Genomic DNA, 19,526 nt, shown 5'->3' with positions numbered 1-19,526 from the left:
GGGTGATATAAAGGAGGACTGTTTGGGAGGCAGTATTTGCATTTGATTCCGTAAGCTCACTATTATTTTATCGCCGCTCCATGCTTTCTTAGAATTAGACTACGGTTCGAAATTGCAGGACGAACCCATACAGGCCCAAGTACATGAGAACGATTTAATTAAGGGCGCAGAAGTTTCTGGCAATATGAGTGTAGAGTGAGCGTTTTATCGAACATTTTCGGAAATTACTAAATACAGTAAGCTCGAAATAGAGGAGAGATATATGCTGGACTAAACTCTCAGCCACAGCTAACATTATTTACTGCAAAAGTCTCCTCTAATTGGACACATCATCATCATCATCAGCCTGACTATACCCACTGCAGGGCGAAGGCCTCTCCCATATTTCTCCGCTTAACCCGGTTCTGTGCTAGCTGCATCCACTTGACCCCTGCGAACTTCTTAATCTCACCCGCCCACCTAACTTTCTGCCGCCCCCTGCTTCTTCCCTTGGAATCCAGTTTGTTACCCTAAGCGACCATCGGTTATCCTCTCTTCGCACTACATGTCCTGCCCATGTCCATTTCTTCTTCTTAATTTCCACTAGATTGTCGGTAACTTGAGTTATTTCTCTGACCCACTCTGCACGCTTCTTATCTCTTAATGTTACCCCTACCATTTTTCGTTCCGTAGCCCTCTGGGTTGTCCTCAACTTAAGTAGAACTCTCTTGGTTAGCCTCCACGTTTCAGCGCCATAGGTGAGTACAGGTAAGATGCAACTGTTATATACTTTCCTCTTTAGCGATACCGGTAAGCTGCTAGTCATAACCTGCGAGTGCTTGCCAAATGCGCTCCATCCCAATCTTATTCTTCTCGTTATTTCCTTTTCATGGTCCGGATGTTGAACATTACCTTAGTCTTCTGCATATTGATTTTCAAGCCTACCTTCCTACTTTTCCTGTCTAGGTCATCAATCATTATTTGTAGTTCATCTCCCGAGTTGCTTAGCAAGGCAATGTCATCAGCAAATCGCAGATTACTGAGGTATTCTCCATCTACCCTTATCCCTAACTGCTCCCATTCCAAGTCTCTGAATACTTCCTCTAAACAAGCTGTGAATAGTACTGGGGAGATTGTGTCTCCTTGCCTAACACCTTTCTTTATGGGAATTTTGTTACTTTCTTTATGCAGAACTATGGTTGCTGTGCAGCCACTGTATATATCTTCCAGCACTTTCACGTACGGACACATAATTGGACACATAACTAACGAATTATTTAATTAACCCATTCGGAGGTTACTGAGGGAAGTGCGAAGACGTGGTCAAGACGTCATATCAGTTTTTCAAACGACGAAGAACCTATTTCTTCAGCCTTGCAATACGAGGAGGAAATCTGTATCTGTTTTTGAAACAACAAAAAAATTTATTTTCTAAGTCTTGCGATGCCAGGAAATCCGGGCGCTATTTATAGCACTAAACCGAAACTGAGCGTATTCGACGGACAGGACGCTCGGTGCAGACGCGACGTCTGCTGACGACGGGTTGCACTGGCTTTGGTGCTCAGTTGAACTTTAAAGCGCTATTGTGCCACGTCATGTACGCTCTTTGGGCTCGCTGCACAGTACAAGGAAAAGGGCAGCCGTTGCCAACTACTTGATCATTGTTTTGTTTTTCTTTATTCTTTTTTGCACTGATGGAGCGAAATGAAGCACATGACACGGCGTAGTAAGCCGAGAGCTCGAAATTTGGCGTATTATTCTGTGCTACCAACACGCAATCAACGGACGTCGCAACGTTGTACCGAGTCTGTTGCGCATCTAATGCGTTCAGTTTCGGTTTCGAGCGGAAAAAAAGCGCTCGATTTCCTCGCCCTGCAGGGCTTTGGAATGAGTTTGTCATCCTTTCAAAAACTGAAATGGCATAGTCTTGTACTCAGCTTCGAACTTGCCATTTGCACAAACTGCCAAAATGCATTAATTAATCAGTGAGTTTTAATTATTAATTCGCATTAACATAAGATTTTGCAGCAAATTCTGTCCGTGACGGGTGAAAGCTTTTCCTGCAAATGACACTGTCCAGTTTCTAACTCCCAATTTTTAGGAATTGTTAAAAACGTTCGCTGCAACGCACGGCATCGGGCATGCCAGGTGTCCAACCTAAATATAACTAAGCTAGCTTTAAAGAACACGGAGTGTCCCAGCCCAGTCAACCCAACTGAGGTCCGTTAGGAATCACGTGGCATAGATCATATTTTTTTTCGTCCCCAGAACGTAATTAATTAAGACTATTCAGCTAACTTTCAAGTTATTCACTTCAGGAATAAAGGTCAATTCAGAAGTTGTAGATAATCTACAAAAATAGCGGGCTAAAATGTTTACCCCATAGCTGTATTTACCGCGCCCTTAACAAAAACCTGCCCCGTGACAACTGCTGTCTCATATCTCTTCCAGTTATCTTTTAAGACCAGCAACAACAAAAAAATTTATCCGCTGATTAACTCCATTTAAACCGATTGAGACGCGTGAAAGCACTGTTTGTCATAGTTTGGCATGGTCTTACTTGGAGGTTTAGTATCGAGAAACCGGCGCATTGTTTGGCAAATGGTTAAACGTCTTTCTTGCACAGCATACAAACAGTGTTACGGGGTCGTCCAACTCTTAGAGTGAACACACGAGCACGTGGCACCTCTCTTAAGAGAGCCAGGGCGTCCTACCCGACTGCCTACCGAAACTAAATGATAGCATTCAAAGCCCCACCTTCAGGTTCCTCTTTGCCTGCGTCACTTTGCTCGTATACATGTGGCCGTGTCGGCAGAAATTGATCCAAACACCAATCGCTAGCTGGCCTCTAACTTGGTTAGCTGAATGAGGCTAAAAGGAAGGAAAGTGTTATGACCCCCCCCCCCCCCCCCCCCCCTCTTGAACTCTGAATGAACGGTTTCGTCTCAATTTTGCTAACAAAGAGGGGAAATCTGAGGCCACATGGACGCCCTGCGAGTACTTGGTACGTCAGAGCCGATAGGGGGAGAGGCCCTGTCTCAGAGGAGTATCCGCTGTGCATGATGTCCCACTCGACCGCTTCGGTGGCTCGACAACGGCTGGAGTTACAGTTACCATGGCAACCAGCGACAAGATTTTTGCTCGTTATGACAATGATACGAATGCTTTCGCACAAAATGCTAATTCGTAAATGGTCACTTAATGCGAACATTTCAGACAGCTGTTTTCTAAGACTATCTACAACTTATCAGCTGACTTTTTGTTCTGAAACCAACAGTTAGTTCATTAGTATTAGTTAACACTGGATAACAGAAAATAGTGCAGGTTAGGCCACGCGACCCCCAACAACCTAGAATTGCTTTCATAGGGCACGGAGACCCCCTATTTCTGAATAAGTTTTTTGCCGTTCGGGCACCCGGTACATCGTTAACGATTGTCTGGCCAGAGCGGGAGAAACCGTCCGAACACAAAACGCTTTTAAGTGCAACGCAGACTGCTTTATCGGTCAGCCTCTCACTTCTAGTGTATGCGCGTTGCATGCATGAAACTCACAATTTAACATTCTTTTTTTTTTAAACTGCGAGCAACCTACTATTTATATGTGCTTTTATTTCAAACACTTTGCTAGTTTACGAAGCTCCTGCTGTTCAATTTAAAACATAATAGCGCACAACCGAAACTGACTGCTTCCACTAAACACAATTAAAAGGCTTAATCGGAAGAGCCAGTTCCTGTTCTAAAGAAAGAGTAAAATAAAGAAAGCAACGGGCAAATGGAGTGTTCTTGGTGAGAACGAACAGTATCCTAGTAGAAACATTTATATTGCAAAGTAAAATAGGAAACGTTAACGGCCACCAGCATGCCCCCGTTATACCTAAAAAAACATCAACAGTGTGACCAAAAACGTTACTCGCCACAAATTTCGGACTGTTTTCACATCGTTACATCCCTTGAAGACACGAAAAATCCGGTGTAACATTAAGCAAAATTGAGAAAACTGACTTTGGATGAGGCTTCATGCTTCCAGTTTAAGGTGCTCATTACGAACTGCAGGCTTTAACGTTTCGCTCAAGCCGTGGTTCTAGGGACGGATAATTAATAGCGACCCTTAAATCTTAGTTACTGGTGAGGTTAATTCGTCTTCATCGGGAGATTTTTTTTTTTCTACCCCGCTAAGTTTACTATAGAACAAAGAGGGCTACCCACATTGAATCACTTTTTCGCTTTTCAGGCCCATTTCCACTATAACGAAAATACTGCATGCGTACAAAGTGCATTCAAAATGCCTAAAGAAGAGGAGTATATACCTTCCTCTTGATATGGAAAATACTTTGTTCTTGCTTTTGCATTCTATAGAGGATGTCGCGAATTTTGAAACTATAAACGTACCACAGCTACAGAGCGTACCGGGCCGTCCCTTTATGTTTTTTTTCTCTTCTTTCACGCAAAACCTTCTGGCAGCCATAGCGAGGTAATGTTCACCAAGCCCGTTGGAAAGCCGTAACGTTAAAATTGCAGTCTACTCAGCGCTCCAAGAAACGTGGAACGTTAATGCAATGAAGAACGACCCACGTCTCGTCACTCGGTTGTTCCTGGACCTATTTTGTCTTAAAATATCTGTAGCTAACTCGCGTCGCAATCAGAGTAGCCCATGTTTGGTCCAGGAATTCTTTCCTGAAATTACGTTGGCTAACACTCGTCATGTCAGACAAGGAGGGGAAGAGTTATTGGATAATTGATGCACGATAAATTTCTTCAGAGTGCTAATGAGAAACTAAAATGGAAAATCTGAAAAAAAAAAACAACAACAACAACATTTGTAGGCACGAATTAGCTACCGCGACAAACAAGCAACTAAGAAAAAAAAAAGGCGGAGTAAGAAAAAAAAAAAACAATGCTGTGAACCAAAAAGCTTAAAACGTTCAATCGACGTTTTGGAGAATGCCAGCCAGAATATTCTACCACAGCTGCAATCAATGAAGGATGGGAGGACTAACCAAGAAAGGAATTGCAACCTGCTGCACGTCTATGAGAAACCGACATAAAGCTACTCAAAATTTGAGGAAAAGAAAAACTGAATGGGAATGAATATCCCATCTTTTTCTTGAGCGTCATACTAGCACAAACCGCTCAGAAAGATTTCAATAAGCGATCAGTTTTATAATCTGGTTTAGCACATACGTTAGGCTACCGAGAAATTCGGGCATTTTTTCTATTACCTCGTGGCAGACCGTTTCGAGGCGATCCATGGGGCAACTATTTTAAATCTGAGCGTCACCTTTAAAGGGCCTCGCAGGGTATAAGCTGTCGGACCACAATGACAAAGTCGTTACAATTTGAGAGCTCACAATCGCGCTCATGTGTTTCAAGCAATCAGAGAACTATCGACGGATGGCAAAGGCTTAGCAAACGTTCTCGCGGCTGAACACGCGTGAGGCCGTCTAATGAGCGGGCATGGCTCGACGCCGTCCACAGAACCGGAAATAATGCGGTCTTCGGGAGATGTGATCTCTTCTGAGCCGAAAGGCAGCACGTACCACGGATATTGCGACGCGGAGAGCGGATTGCGTAAGCGGTCGAGCTACACACTCATTGAGCCGTGAAAAATGTGGATAGAATTTAAGAGCTTGGAATAACCGGCGATTTACGTAACGCCGTTGCTCAAAAGGGAGACAGAAAAAGGAGAACAGTAAGCCGAGCTAGATTGATAGACTACCGTTTTGAGGTCGCAGTCATGCCGCTTTTACCAAGAAGAGAGTTTTACATTCGCGAACGACGGATAGGTGAAAGCTGGCTTGCGACGTCACCCCCGAAATCCTTTCCCCGAGCTGTACTTGCGCGGCCGCCCACTCGGGACAATTTAATCGTTCGTAGGAAAAAGATTAAGGTACCAGCATTTGAAAATAAAACACAATATCATTCATCACATTCCTCTGCAACTATGAAGAGCCGTACGATCCGTACGTTCACAACCTGCATTTCAAAGAGCTTTAGATGCGCCAATTTTCTCCCTCCAGCGAATTATGAGTTCCGTCCGTTCAGCATACTGGTGACGGCTTAGGAATAATGAATCTAACTTGAACGTATCCATAGTAGGCGGTGACAAAATATTATTAACAATGAAGCAGCCATTAGAGAATCATAGTCGGGGACGTCACCCCCGTGCTGTTAGAGGAACAGTGCTGTTAGAGGAACTAGAGGGCATGAAATGGGATGTCATAGGGCTTAGTGAGGTTAGGCCGAATGAGGCATATACTGTACTGAAGGATGGGCATGTACTGTGTTATCGAGGTTTACCAGAGAGGCGAGAACTAGGAGTAGGTTTCCTTGTCAATAAGTATATAGCGGATAATATAGATGAATTCGATAGTATTAATGACAGGGTTGCAGCCATCGTAATTAGGCTTAATAAGCGGTATAAACTGAAGGTTGTACAGGCCTATGCACCTACATGCAGTTATGATGACCAGGCAGTTGAAAGCTTCTATGAAGATGTAGAATCGGCAATGCGAAAAGTAAAGACGCAGTATACTGTACTAATGGGCGACTTCAATGCCAAGGTAGGGAAAAAACAGGCAGGAGACAAGGCAGTAGGTGACTATGGCATTGGGTCTAGGAATAGCAGGGGGGAGTTACTAGTTGAGTTTGCAGAGCGCAATAACTTACGAATCATGAATACCTTCTTCAGCAAACGGAAGAACCGGAAATGGACATGGAAAAGTCCTAACGGAGAGACTAAAAATGAAATTGACTTCATAATGTGTTCAACCCCCGCCATCATGCAAGATGTGGAGGTAATCGGGAAAGTGCGATGCAGTGACCACAGGATGGTGAGGTCCCTAATTAGCCTAAATCTGAAGAAGGAACGCAACAGATTAGTAAGAAAGAAACCCATCAACAAATTAGCGGTGAGGGGGAGGGCAGAAGAGTTCAGGATCTCGCTACAGAATAGGTATTCAGCACTAACTGAGGATGGCGACATTACCCTAGAGGCAAGGAACAATAATTTCAGAGATATCATTACTGAGTGCGCGGTAGAAGTAGGCGGTAGGATAGTTAGAGAGGATACCGGTAAGCTGTCTAAGGAGACGAAAGATTTGATTATGAAACGCCAGAGTATGAAAGCTTCCAATCCAACAGACCAGATCGAATTGGCCGAGATATCAAAGCTAATCAATAAGCGCAAGTTGGCCGATATAAGGAAGTATAACATGGAGAAAATTGAGCATGCTGTAAAGAACGAGGGAAGCCTTAAAGCGGTAAAGAAAAAATTGGACATAGGCAAAAACCAGATGTATGCTATAAGGGACAAGGCGGGCAACGTCATCACTAATATGGAAAAGATAGTCAAAGTAGCCGAGGAGTTCTATACAGATCTCTACAGTAGCCAAAGTAGCCAGGACCGTAAGAAGATTGGCGGTAGGGAAAAACAGTCAGACGTTCCACCAGTGACCAAGGACGAGGTCAAAAAAGCACTAGAAACTATGAAAAGGGGGAAATCAGCTGGAGAGGATCAGATAACTACAGATTTGCTGAAGGACGGGGGGGATATCATGATAGAAAAACTGGCCACCCTTTATACGCAGTGCCTGGTGTCATCGACGGTACCGGAACCATGGAAGAATGCAAACATTATCCTCATTCACAAGAAAGGGGACTCTAAGGACCTTAAAAATTACAGACTAATCAGCTTACTGTCTGTTACGTATAAGGTATTTACTAAGGTAATCGCTAATAGAATCAGGACAACCTTAGACTGCAATCAAGCAAAGGATCAAGCAGGGCTCGGAAACGGTACTCTACTATCGATCATATCCATACCATCAATCAGGTGATAGAAAAATGCTCGGAATATAACCAGCCCTTTTACATAGCATTCATTGATTACGAAAAAGCATTTGACTCAGTTGAAACCTCGGCGGTGATGCAGGCATTGCGAGATCAGGGTGTAGACGAGCCGTACGTGAAAGTGCTGAAAGATATATATAGTGGCTGCACAGCAACCATAGTTCTGCATAAAGAAAGTAACAAAATTCCCATAAAGAAAGGTGTTAGGCAAGGGGACACAATCTCCCCAGTACTATTCACAGCTTGTTTAGAGGAAGTATTCAGAGACTTGGAATGGGAGCAGTTAGGGATAAGGGTAGATGGAGAATACCTCAGTAATCTGCGATTTGCTGATGACATTGCCTTGCTAAGCAACTCGGGGGATGAACTTCAAATAATGCTTGATGACCTTGACAGGAAAAGTAGAAAGGTAAGCTTGAAAATCAATATGCAGAAGACTAAGGTAATGTTCAACAGCATCGGGAAGGAACAGCAGTTTACATTAGGTAGCGAAATACTGGAAGTAGCAGGCGAATATGTCTACTTAGGACCGCAGATCCGGACCATGAAAAGGAAATAACAAGAAGAATAAGATTGGGATGGAGCGCATTTGGCAAGCACTCGCAGATTATGACTAGCAGCTTACCGGTATCGCTCAAGAGGAAAGTATATAACAGGTGCATCTTGCCTGTACTCACCTATGGGGCTGAAACGTGGAGGCTAACCAAGAGAGTTCTACTTAAGTTGAGGACAACGCAGAGGGCTATGGAACGAAAAATGGTAGGGGTAACATTAAGATATAGAAAGCGTGCAGAGTGGGTCAGAGAAATAACTCAAGTTACCGACATTCTAGTAGAAATTAAGAAGACGAAATGGATATGGGCAGGACATGTAGTGCGAAGAGAGGATAGCCGATGGTCGCTTAGGGTAACAAACTGGATTCCAAGGGAAGGAAAGCGTAGCAGGGGGCGGCAGAAAGTTAGGTGGGCGGATGAGATTAAGAAGTTCGCAGGAGCCAACTGGATGCAGCTAGCACAGAACCGGGTTAAGTGGAGAAATATGGGAGAGGCCTTCGCCCTCCAGTGGGTATAATCAGGCTGATGATGATGATGATGATGATGAGTCGGGGAAAAACAGCGAAGCGACGTGTAAAGGGGTATGCGGAAATCATTCCCTGTAGTCCTAAAGTTGGAAGGAGGGCGAAGTTGAAGAAATCCGACTAAGAAATTTTCGTGCTCTTTTATTTTTTTGTACTCTTGAGTTTACTTACTCACTCTACCATAAGCAGGCGAAAGCCACAAAGAAACTCTTATCGCACTGCTAGTGCTGCTGTTAGAAATAATTTGCGAGATCGAGCCGATGTGCTTCCCCGCCAAGTCGATCGTCAACATTCGCTATGCGAAAAGAGTCGCTAATGAAATTCGACACTCACGTTATGCCTTCTCTCTTTACACATCCCTGCCTTGGATGAAATTAGCATATTTCACTCGTTTTAAAGATAACCGATTACTGCCAACTCAATTAACTAGAGACTGAGCTTTTTTTAGTTCCCGAAATGTGATACAGCGTGCCCACCTCGACTTGAATGACGAATCTAAAATGACGTAGCTACAACCGGTTATTCAGCGCGGAGATGTCTAATGATGGCACGAAAAATGAGGTCCTCAGCTGAAATTCTGCCCGCTACGAAGTGGTTTCTTCTGGCGCAAAACAAAAAGGAAAAATTAAACGGCAAGAAAGTCCCCAAAGGGTAGTAAGTAGTCCACCAATGGAGTCTTACAGTTTTTGTTTTGAGTGTGCGACTGAAAATCGCCACAGCTCAGAAGAGCTTAACTGCTCAGAACGAACAGATCTAGAGCCATAAACGAATTCCCAATTAGCCTTATTGCTAGTTAGAGCTCAGCATCCTGCTTTTTTTTTTCATTACACTAACCCTGATACCGGTTTTCATGGTAGAAAATTAAGACAATATATTCGTCACGTTTCCTGTTTTTTTTTTTTTTTTTTTTTTTCGGTGGAAACTGCTTGCTCCTCTTGCGTCAAAAAGCTACGTCACTCACAGGTTCATTTCTTGCTGGAACATGGAACTGCGTTTTTGCAAGGAATATATATATATATATATATATATATATATATATATATATATATATTCCTTGCAAAAACGCAGTTCCATGTTCCAGCATATATATATATATATATATATATATATATATATATATATATATATATATATATATATATATATATATATATATATATATGTATTTTCGTCACGTCAGTAAGTAGTCCACCAATGGGGTCTTACAGTTTTTATTTTGAGTGTGCGACTGAAAATATATAACCGAAAAAAAAAATATATATATACATTTTTTTTTTAATTATTATTTTCAGTTAAAGAAACTCGCGAAGTCTAGTTACTTCTCACTGTCATGAGCTAACCACTCACTACATTAGGTGGATAGGTTAGAAGGTTATTTTGCATTTAGTTTGTATCAAGAGCCCCGACGAGGTTCGAGAGATAATAATAATAATTAAAGCCCTGAGCGTCTTTTGTAAAGTTGGCGGCGGTAAAGTGTTCAGAGAGAACTGAACAAATGTTGAGGGCGGGGAGCCACAGTTCATAAGCCGAACCAACGCTTCGAAAAAAAAAAAAAAGCTATCAGCTTTAGCAGCCGATAGAGTTACAGCGCTGAATGATGTGTGTAGGCAGAGCGAATGAGGAGCTTGGGTGCTAACACGCTGCTGAAAAGTAGACAAAGATAGTCAAGGCACCGCTTCAACGCACTTGAAGTAATTTAGCGCTGCCAGCGGAGCCGTGCACTGGGAATCCACGGTTTCAAATTTGCAGAACTAAGCGTTTATCCACATCTCGTTTAGCTCAGTGATGCCGTTCAACGTAAGGGTTTGAACGTAGGCCAAAGAAAAGCAGTGATCCTTAATTCGCGCGTCCATTAAAGAAGACTCCACGCCTACTGGTCACAAATGAGCTTCAGCTCAACGAGAGCGCTACGCTTCACTGGCAGCTCACTTATGCCCGGTTAATGGACAGCGCAACACGAGTGCAGCCACCTTTAGTTAATCAGCACGCGAGAAATAGGGCAGATGACTTAATGCTGCCATGTACAAGCCGGAACTATCGGAAGTAGTCCTGTACGCAATGCTCGTATTTCTGGTGATGTGACGTATAGGCGTAAGGGAGACGGAAGGGAGACAACGCACAAAGAGGAAGAAGTAGATCAATGGGGACCCTCGGTAACGACTGCGTTCTGCAGCCACATGGCAGCGCATCGCCAAAGCTCCTCATTTCAGCATTGCGAATGAGAATATAGTCCTCCCGCTGTCAACGTAACCTGAGATGGAACAAGAAACGTTCTAAATGTGCGCTCGTCCCCGTGTGCGAAACAGATGATCGGGAGTTGTATCGAGGTAAGCACATTTGGGCCGATGTAACATCCGACCACTTAACATTTCGTTACGAGTCCAAACACTTAGAATTTAGTGTCGGGGCAAGATATCCTATTTGTGGCGATGTGCGTAGACTTGAACACTTCGAGACCTCAGTAATGCTGCTTATTAGTTGAAAAGGGTGATCAGATAACAGCTTCCATTTAGACTCCGCACAATGATTGTGACTTAAAACGACTTACGCTCACCACATAATTGGCACGAACGGTCTCGGATGTGCGTTTCCACCTGTCATATCTGACTACACAGAAATTTTCACTCTAGTAAATGAACTGAACACATCAATTTGAGCATTTACAAGTACTCCCTAGTGTTTTTAACTAGATTGCTTCACGTCTTTTGGTCACTTATATCTCATTTTCCGTAAAAGTAGGAAGTAGTTAAATGAAAATGAAAAATAGGAGATATAAATTTCTGGGCGTTGACTATGTAAACAGAGACAACCTGGGGAGCAATCCTCGCGGCACTCGCTCCGCATCGCCAGTACCAAGGGATTCATTAAATCTCCTAGGTGAGTCGCCGCGTGTTAAACGTTGATATGATGATCGAACAAAGTTTAGTAAAAGTGGTCTCCCGGTTGCACGCACGCCTGCTCATTTTCCGAACGTGCCATCGCCCGCAGGCAAATCAGTAAAATTTTGGCAGGAAAGGTTCACAAAGCAGTGGAGTGAATAAGTTCGGCTCCTGAAAGCTTGCCACCACCCGGCGAGATGTACTTCCCACAAAGCAGAGCTGAAACTTTTAAAGACCGCCGCGTAACAATGCCCTGATATGGTCAGAAATCCGAACTGCTTATCCAATAGGATATTGAGGGCAGAGGGAGTTACGTGCGATCACCCAGCGAAGCTACAGGAGCCCCATTCCTCTCAGTTTCTCCTTCTTCTGTTCTTCGCTGCTTTTAGATCTGTGGGTGAATTTAAGCGAAACTTCCGTGTCCACCGGGTCCCCTTTCGAGACCTGCAGTGTGCCTCGAGCAGATTCCCAAGCGTTGTCTCTCAAAAAAAAAAAAAAACGGAGAGAACGTTCCCCATCCACATCATGGGACGCGAGGGGAGCGCTGTGTCGCAGTCGTCGCACGCAGCTCTTGGTCCGATGACGATCACGAGTAAATGATTAACTTCAGGGAGAAGGTCGCACCGCCTTCGAGAGCTTGAATCCCGAACTTCGTAACATCAAGTGGTCGAACGCATGTTCAGGCAACCTAGGCTGTTTCTTGGAGACTATCTTTCGTGATTTTGCTGTTATGTTACGTGATATGACTGGCGTGATGTGACATGTCTGTGATGTGGCTGCACTAACTTCACTCATCCCTCTCTCACAACTTTTATATCCACTCACCCCTTTCCCCCAGTGCAGGGTAGCAAACTGGTTTCTTTTACGGGTTAACCTCCCTGCCTTTCCTCCTCCTTCCCTCCTCCTGTCATTCGTGACACTTGAACAGACAGGGTTAGGCGCCGATTTGGGAGTATATACTGAATGGGAATTGGGGTACATCTGCCCACGCAAGCGAATGAGAGCAGCTGTCATTGACAACCAGACGGCCAGAAACAAACTGCCGAGTTTCAAAGAAGAGTGAGTGCTGAAGCATCTATGTTCAGCATGCACATTTCCGGAGCCCAGCTCAAAGAAAAGCAGACGTAAAGACAACGCGTTTTACGAACGGGCACATAAATATGCCGCACGCGTCGCCTTACCTTATGGCCTAGGGAACCAACTTAGGTTGTGGTGTTTAATGCGTTGTAAATGCTGCAAGATAATGAAAGTCGTTGCCGAAGTGGAACACGCCGCAACACAGTAAGCCTCACACGAAACGTAGTCGAGTTTAACTATATCCATTCTATTACTACGCGTATTAGTAGCAGCAAATGCTTTTCCAATGCAAGGTTCACTCAGTTCCTAGACAAGTTTGGATGCTCTCGAAGCGAAGATCTTTGAGCTCTGGTAATGCAAAACCTATAGAAGGCAAAAACTTTCTTCTGCGTCATGGATAGGCATGCAGATATCCTCTTGAAGGCATTTCATTTCTTTTTAATCGAGTGACAAAACGCTGAGTACGTCGCTTGCCTGTTAATTAAATGCCGTGACGTTTCACCACAGATATTTCATATGTGTGAAGTAGTCGGAAGTGAAGGTGCTTCAGACAATTTGTGTGCGGAAAAGAAAACAATTAACTTTTCCTCACTTGTTTAGGACAGTCGACAAAACAGAACAATCATTAACAGGGGCAGAACATGAACGATTAAGTAAAGTTGAAACCTTGGAACTAAACAGACGTAGTTTAAAAAAGTTTTATCTTATAGCCTGTTTCGCGCTGAGAACGCAGCTAAACATTTTCTTGAAATGTATATTGTTTCGCAAGATGAAAATGAAAGGTGAAGTCTGCTATGCCAATTTGCTATTCTTAACGCAGCATGATGGCACGCTAGTTATACATTTGTCATCAGGCTACCGCCACCTCGGTCCTGAAAAGTGACATAAACGGAAACTGAAGAAGGACATTTTCCATTTCCAGCTGTCGGAAGTGCGCTGTCAATTTAGTAAAAAAAATTCTTATTCCATTTTCACTTTGTGCTGCGGCGTTTGAAAGACGAATTGCGTAAGTCGCATTGTGTGTCCTTAAAAACATGCTGCAGCGATTAAGTGGGGACCCGAAGACATACACTTTTCTGAACTAGTCCTTTTAACGGTAATGTATGTAGTTATTTTTTGCGCACACACAATGAAAGACGCGATTTTCCTTTCGAACCGCATGGTACCTGCAGTAGGCTCATCGAATGATGCGCGTGAGTGCTCGGCGGCCTCATGTGCCGGTGACAACGCTCATTAAGCGCGGCAGGGGTCAGCACCCTAGTGGTGGACGGCGTTGGTGACCGCCACCAGCGGTGGCGGCAGCGGAGCAGCGCGCGCGCGGTGGGCGGGCACCTGTTGTGGGCGCGCTAGGAGCACGTGTCGGAGGAGCGGCCCGGCAGCAGGCAGCCACCGTGGCGGCTGCGTGCTGCGCGCGGCTCCACCGACGACTGCTCACCTTTGGGCAGCGCCAGCTGGGCGTCGGCATGCGGCAGGCTGGGCGTCCCGAGTGCGGGCAGCGGCGACGGAGCCGTCTTGGCGTCGTGCGCTGAGGCGCGCGGAGACGCGGCCAGGCCGGGTGGCGAAGGCTGCGTGCGGCCAGGGCACGACAGGTTGAGCGGCTGGTCGTTGCGGGCGTCGTCGCGTATTCCCAGGATATGCGCGATCGAGTGCGGCGTGGGGCTCTTGGGCGGCTGGGCGTACACGTGCGGGTGCCAGCTGTGCAGCGGGTACGGGGAGGCCGCCGCGCCGCTCTCCATTGCTGCTGCCGCCTGCGGCCCGCGCGCTGCTGCGGCTCTGGCCTCTGCGGCGGCGGCGGCGACGGCGGCACGCGCGGGGCGGGCCGCGCATGCGCCGTGCTCTCCCTCCTCCCGCCTTCCCTCTTCCTGCAATGATGGTGGATAATGGAGAACCGGCCGCACGCACGCACGCCGGCGCCAGTTAGGAAGCGACAAAGTGCTTGGTCGGGATTTGCTGCTCCCTGTATTCCGTCGATAAAGCGAGCCCCCTCCGCCCGCGCGGCCGCCGAGGAAACGCGCGGGAATCGAGCCGCAGTAATTAGCTCGCTGCGGGAAGCGCTCTCGCCAGGTTCACTGCGCGCCCGATAAGCCCGATAAGCCCGCCGCCGCGTCCTTCATTCGCGCGGCCATTAGGCGCTGCCCAATTGCCGGCAGCAGCAAAACGGTCCCGTAATGAATGTCGCCTCCTTGGCTGCCGTCGGGACACGCGCACAAATTGATTGCGCACCCGGCACCTGCCCGTCACTGGCACACTGAGACGCGGACGTCGACTCATTCCGGAAAAAGGCGTTTTAGAGCCGGTCGCTTACCCGCGGTACACACGATGCTGACTGTGAAGCACTCCTCGCGGGCCAGCCAGATGGAACAGGAAACCACCGGGGGTAGCTCCCTCCTTTTCCTCGCCGCCGATAACGCACTCACACAGACGCAGCGACCATTGCTGCAAGACTGCAGGGGAATCAAAGATTGTTTTAAATTAAAATCCTCTCCACTGAAGCTGCAGTCATTGGCATCGGTAATTCGTGATTAGGGTTTGTGTAGACACGCGATGTGCACGACCATGGGCTGTACGATAAGTCCAGTAAGGGAATTGTGAAGGCATATTTACGATACTGGAAGTGGATCTTCTACGACAAAAGAAACATATCAGCCCGCATGGCAGTGCAGACAGTGCATGATCTGCGGAATTTAATATTCATGCAAAAAAACAAAAAACAAAAAAAAACCCACATGGAGTGTGCACGGATAAGCCACCTAAGAAAGTGATCCCATAACCCGAAAATGCTTTCAGGACTTAGTATTATTCTATTACGTAGTCATTTTATACTTCGTCCTTGGGCTCCTAGCTTCGGTTACAAAGCATGCCACTGATTAGTTTCTTGTCCGTCGCTAAAAACCAAGCATTGACCAAGTGTCGATCTGTTTTCTCGCACCTTTCGATCCCCAACTTCATTTTTTTTTTTTCATCTGTATTAGAGTGTAGATGTATTAGGAGAATTTAAACTGCTAAGTCGCTCACCCCGCGAACCGCTGAATGGAACAACTTACCGTCGCATACTGTCACGGAACCTAATGCAAATAATTCTAATGATCTTATTTGTGATGATGTAGACATTTCAGTTATTTCCTAATTTTTTTTTTCGTTTGTCTCTCACCTTTTATTGTTTTCGTTTCTTTGAACCGCTTATGAGGTGTTACTTATGCAGGTCATATATATATATATATATATATATATATATATATATATATATATATATATATATATATATATATATATATATATATATATATAACTCGAAAGAAGAAGTTGTTCTGTGCCGGAACGCTACTTATATATCTCTGCAGTGTTTTTCGGAATTTGTGCGGTATATAGGGAGGTGCCGCTCCCTTTCGCTACGGCAATGGACGAGGAGACCAATGGGCCTCATTTAGCAACCAGTGGGTCGACAGTAGTCACCCAGATGAAGTGAGTGTACCACCCAAGTCACTCAGACAGCCAGAACATTAATGCGTCCTCGACCGACGATGACGGGTTCGTACCGGTTGTCACTAAAAAAGCAAAACGCCGACTGCGCCGAGAAGCCGCCAAGTCGTCCTCATCGAGCATAGTCATCACGGTGCGAAGTGTACCGGCACACATATGGCCTTATTTGTACCGCAAAATGAGACGGACAACCTGAACCATCTAAACAGGCAAGCTACCTCCATGTATCTGGAGAATCTCGTACCGGGGGCCGTCAAAGACGTGATGATAAATCCTTACAAAAATATCCTTGCCATTGATGTCGCTGAGCGAAGCGCACTCGACAAATTAGCCGCAGCAACCAAACTCGGAAATATCAGCGTAAGCCCTCTTATAGTTTCCAAGGCAGCGGGACCACGGCTGGCGTCATTTACAACGTTGACATTGGCATCAGCGACGCTGACTTACATCAGCTGATCAATCCGGTGACTGATAGCATTACCATAGTCCAAGTTCAGCGCCTTGGAAAGTCGACATGCATCAAACTTACGTTCAAGGGTGACTGCATACCAGCGCATGTCAAAGTCGGGCACTTTCTACATTCAGTTCGACCATTCGTGCCTAAACCATTACAATGCAGGAAATGCATGAAGATAGGCCACGTGAGCGTTGTGTGCAGCAACCCCGCCGTGTGCCCCAGATGTTCAGAGGCACACAGCGCTGACGTCTGCCGAGCGAACGCCTTGAAGTGTGCCAACTGTAGTGGCCCCAACGACTCATCTTCGCGAGACTGCCCTCGGCTAAAGACTGAGAGGGCAGTACTGAGGCAAAAGATGCGAGATGGCTCCACGCACAGAGAAGCGACTGCAAAAGTGCAACGAAGTCGCTCGCAACGAAAACGATCGACAAAGAAGGCAACCACCGTTGAAGAGAAGGCTCCAAGTGCTACTATGGCTTGTCCAACTCCGCGACCACCTACAGTAAACACAGAAATCCCACATTTTAGTGATGCTAGACCTGGAGCCTGTCACACCTCTTGGCCATCACTACCGAAGTATTCTACGCGCACTAGGCCAGAAACGTTGCTGCCATCCAAACGTCTAACACCTATAATTGAGCCAGCACAACGACAAGACTGACAGCAGCCCAGATCTGCAAGTGATCGTTATGCTCACGTCCCTGATGAATGCCATGCGCAGTTTGCTGACGAGCCTGAACACGCCAGCAGTAAACAACGCTCTGCAAGTACTGGATGCACTACATCCAGTTCTTGCGGCCTTACAAAATTAGGCACATTGGCTCCCCCGGACTTACCTCTTCAGAAAAAGTCAAGCAAGCTTTTATTTTTCAGCAGAATTCCCGTGGACTTCATTCTCGGATTTCAGATATTCGGCATTATGTCTATGAAAATCAATTCCCTATTCTTGTTATTTGTGAACCGAATATATCGAACATTTTGCGAATATCCTGTTACGAAGCATTTTCTACGCATGCGTGCACCAGAACTAGCAAAGTTATCGTATACATTCGACGTGAACTAACGTACGTGCTTCATCCGGTTCCTTCGAACAATAATAACCAGTAGGTCTGCATGACCGTGAAAAGCTGCGCCTTGACGTTTACACTTGTGGCTGTGTACCTGGCGCCATCAAGCCGTTTTGACACCGAGAGGCTGAGTGACCTGATGGGAGTCACAAGGGGTCCATGGATTATCACAGGGGATTTCAATGCCCATAACTCTTTGTCGGGGAGTGTTAGGATGAACCTCAGGGGCAGAAAGCTCGTCTCCTTTGCCTCTGACCATAACCTTCAAAGCCTTAATGACGGAAACCCGACGTATATTAGAGGAGCGAATTATAGCAGCTGCCTAGACTTGAATTTCGTTTCGGAATGCCTTACGAGACGCGTCCGCTGGTTTTCAGATATTGAAACCCATGGCAGCGACCACAACCCGACCTACCTTACCATTAGCGGCCATGTCACATATTCCTCAGCACCACGTATGAGCTATATTGACTGGAAAGTTTTCAAAGAATTTATGGAAGATGCTTGCGTTGAAGGCTTCTACAAGGGCTTCGAAGGAACGATTAAAGGGCCCCTGTCCAGGGAAGGCCCTTTTAGGCAAAGGAGCCCAGTTTCGATCAGGTACCGGAGATGGTCTGTGCAAAATGCTACAGTGACACGCGCGCCGCAAAGCATCGAAAATACAATTCAAAACTCTATCGTGCTCTCCTTTGGGAAGCCAGCTTTCCCGTTTCCTGCGCTGGCCCGACGGCCCACAGTAATGACGTACGTACCGTGAACGACGCCCATTGGTCCGTCTCGCTGACTGACAAGAGAAGGATGGGTGTCTACCGCTCGCTGCGCGCTTTTCCCTCGCCACGGTCAGACTGAATCCAGCGGCGCGCTCTCACTCGGCCGTTTTTTTTTTTTTTTTTTCGCGCTCGCGGAGTGCCACGCCCCACCTCCCGCCAAACGCGGAGGAGGAAGGGGAATTTGTCTTGCGGAGGCTAGATGACCTCGGGCAGGAGAGTGAAAAACCTTTGCGAGGGAACGGAAGGAGAGAGGCATGACAGAATCGGGTGATTGCGGTGGCTGTAACTGCGTTATTAGTTACTCTTTTCAAAAACATTTTGCGGCCTTGCGTTCTAGGGGCGAAGTCTCACAGTCACCGGGGAAGAAAATATTTTCGACCGGAGGGTGGACAGTGGGCCTTTAAGGAGGCTATGGAAACAGCAACCAGCTCCTTCAACCCTGTGGTAAACTACACCCATTTTGATACTAAATTACAGCGATTGCGATTGCTACGGCGGCGAGCAGAGCGTAGATACCGTCGCACGAAGTCGCACCTAGACCTTCGGTATGCCAGGCGCATACGAAAGAAGATACAGCGCAGAATTCAGACACTCGAGACTCAATGATGGCGGACTTTTTGCGCAACACTGGATCCATGGAAGACCTTGTCACAAGTTTGGAAGGTGATTCGAGGCTTCCAAACATCCCCTCAACAGTGCTACCCCTCCAAGTTCCTCGCGCTGCGCCAGCGACGCAGCGAGGTTGATGTAGCCGAAGAATTCTGTGCAAAGATGACTGGCCTCACAAACCCACCAGCAGCGGAGTATTGCTGCGATGTTCCACCATCGAGGGATTCCCGTATGAATCTGTTAATTTCTTTAGAAGAACTCGACGCCGCGCTAGCTTGTTGC

The 19,526-nt window shown here is 46.2% G+C and overlaps 1 protein-coding gene across 2 annotated transcripts in view; it reads right to left on the bottom strand.

The window, feature by feature from the left end:
- Window positions 1-14,627, bottom strand: part of NK7.1 (homeobox protein NK7.1) — a 235,193-nt gene extending 220,566 nt beyond the window's left edge. For both annotated transcript variants that reach the window (XM_084590268.1, XM_084590269.1), the window contains exon 1: window positions 14,297-14,627. In XM_084590268.1, coding sequence (XP_084446394.1) covers window positions 14,297-14,597 — 301 coding nt within the window. In that variant the 5' untranslated portion in view covers window positions 14,598-14,627. The remainder of the gene's footprint in view (window positions 1-14,296) is intronic.
- Window positions 14,628-19,526: the final 4,899 nt, after the last annotated feature.

This window comes from Amblyomma maculatum, chromosome 1, assembly GCF_055883805.1.
Source record: "Amblyomma maculatum isolate TAMU_Amacu chromosome 1, ASM5588380v1, whole genome shotgun sequence".
Classification (NCBI taxonomy): domain Eukaryota; kingdom Metazoa; phylum Arthropoda; class Arachnida; order Ixodida; family Ixodidae; genus Amblyomma; species Amblyomma maculatum.
The sequence above is the reverse complement of the archived record's forward strand: the minus strand, read 5'-3'. Positions and strand labels throughout refer to the sequence as shown.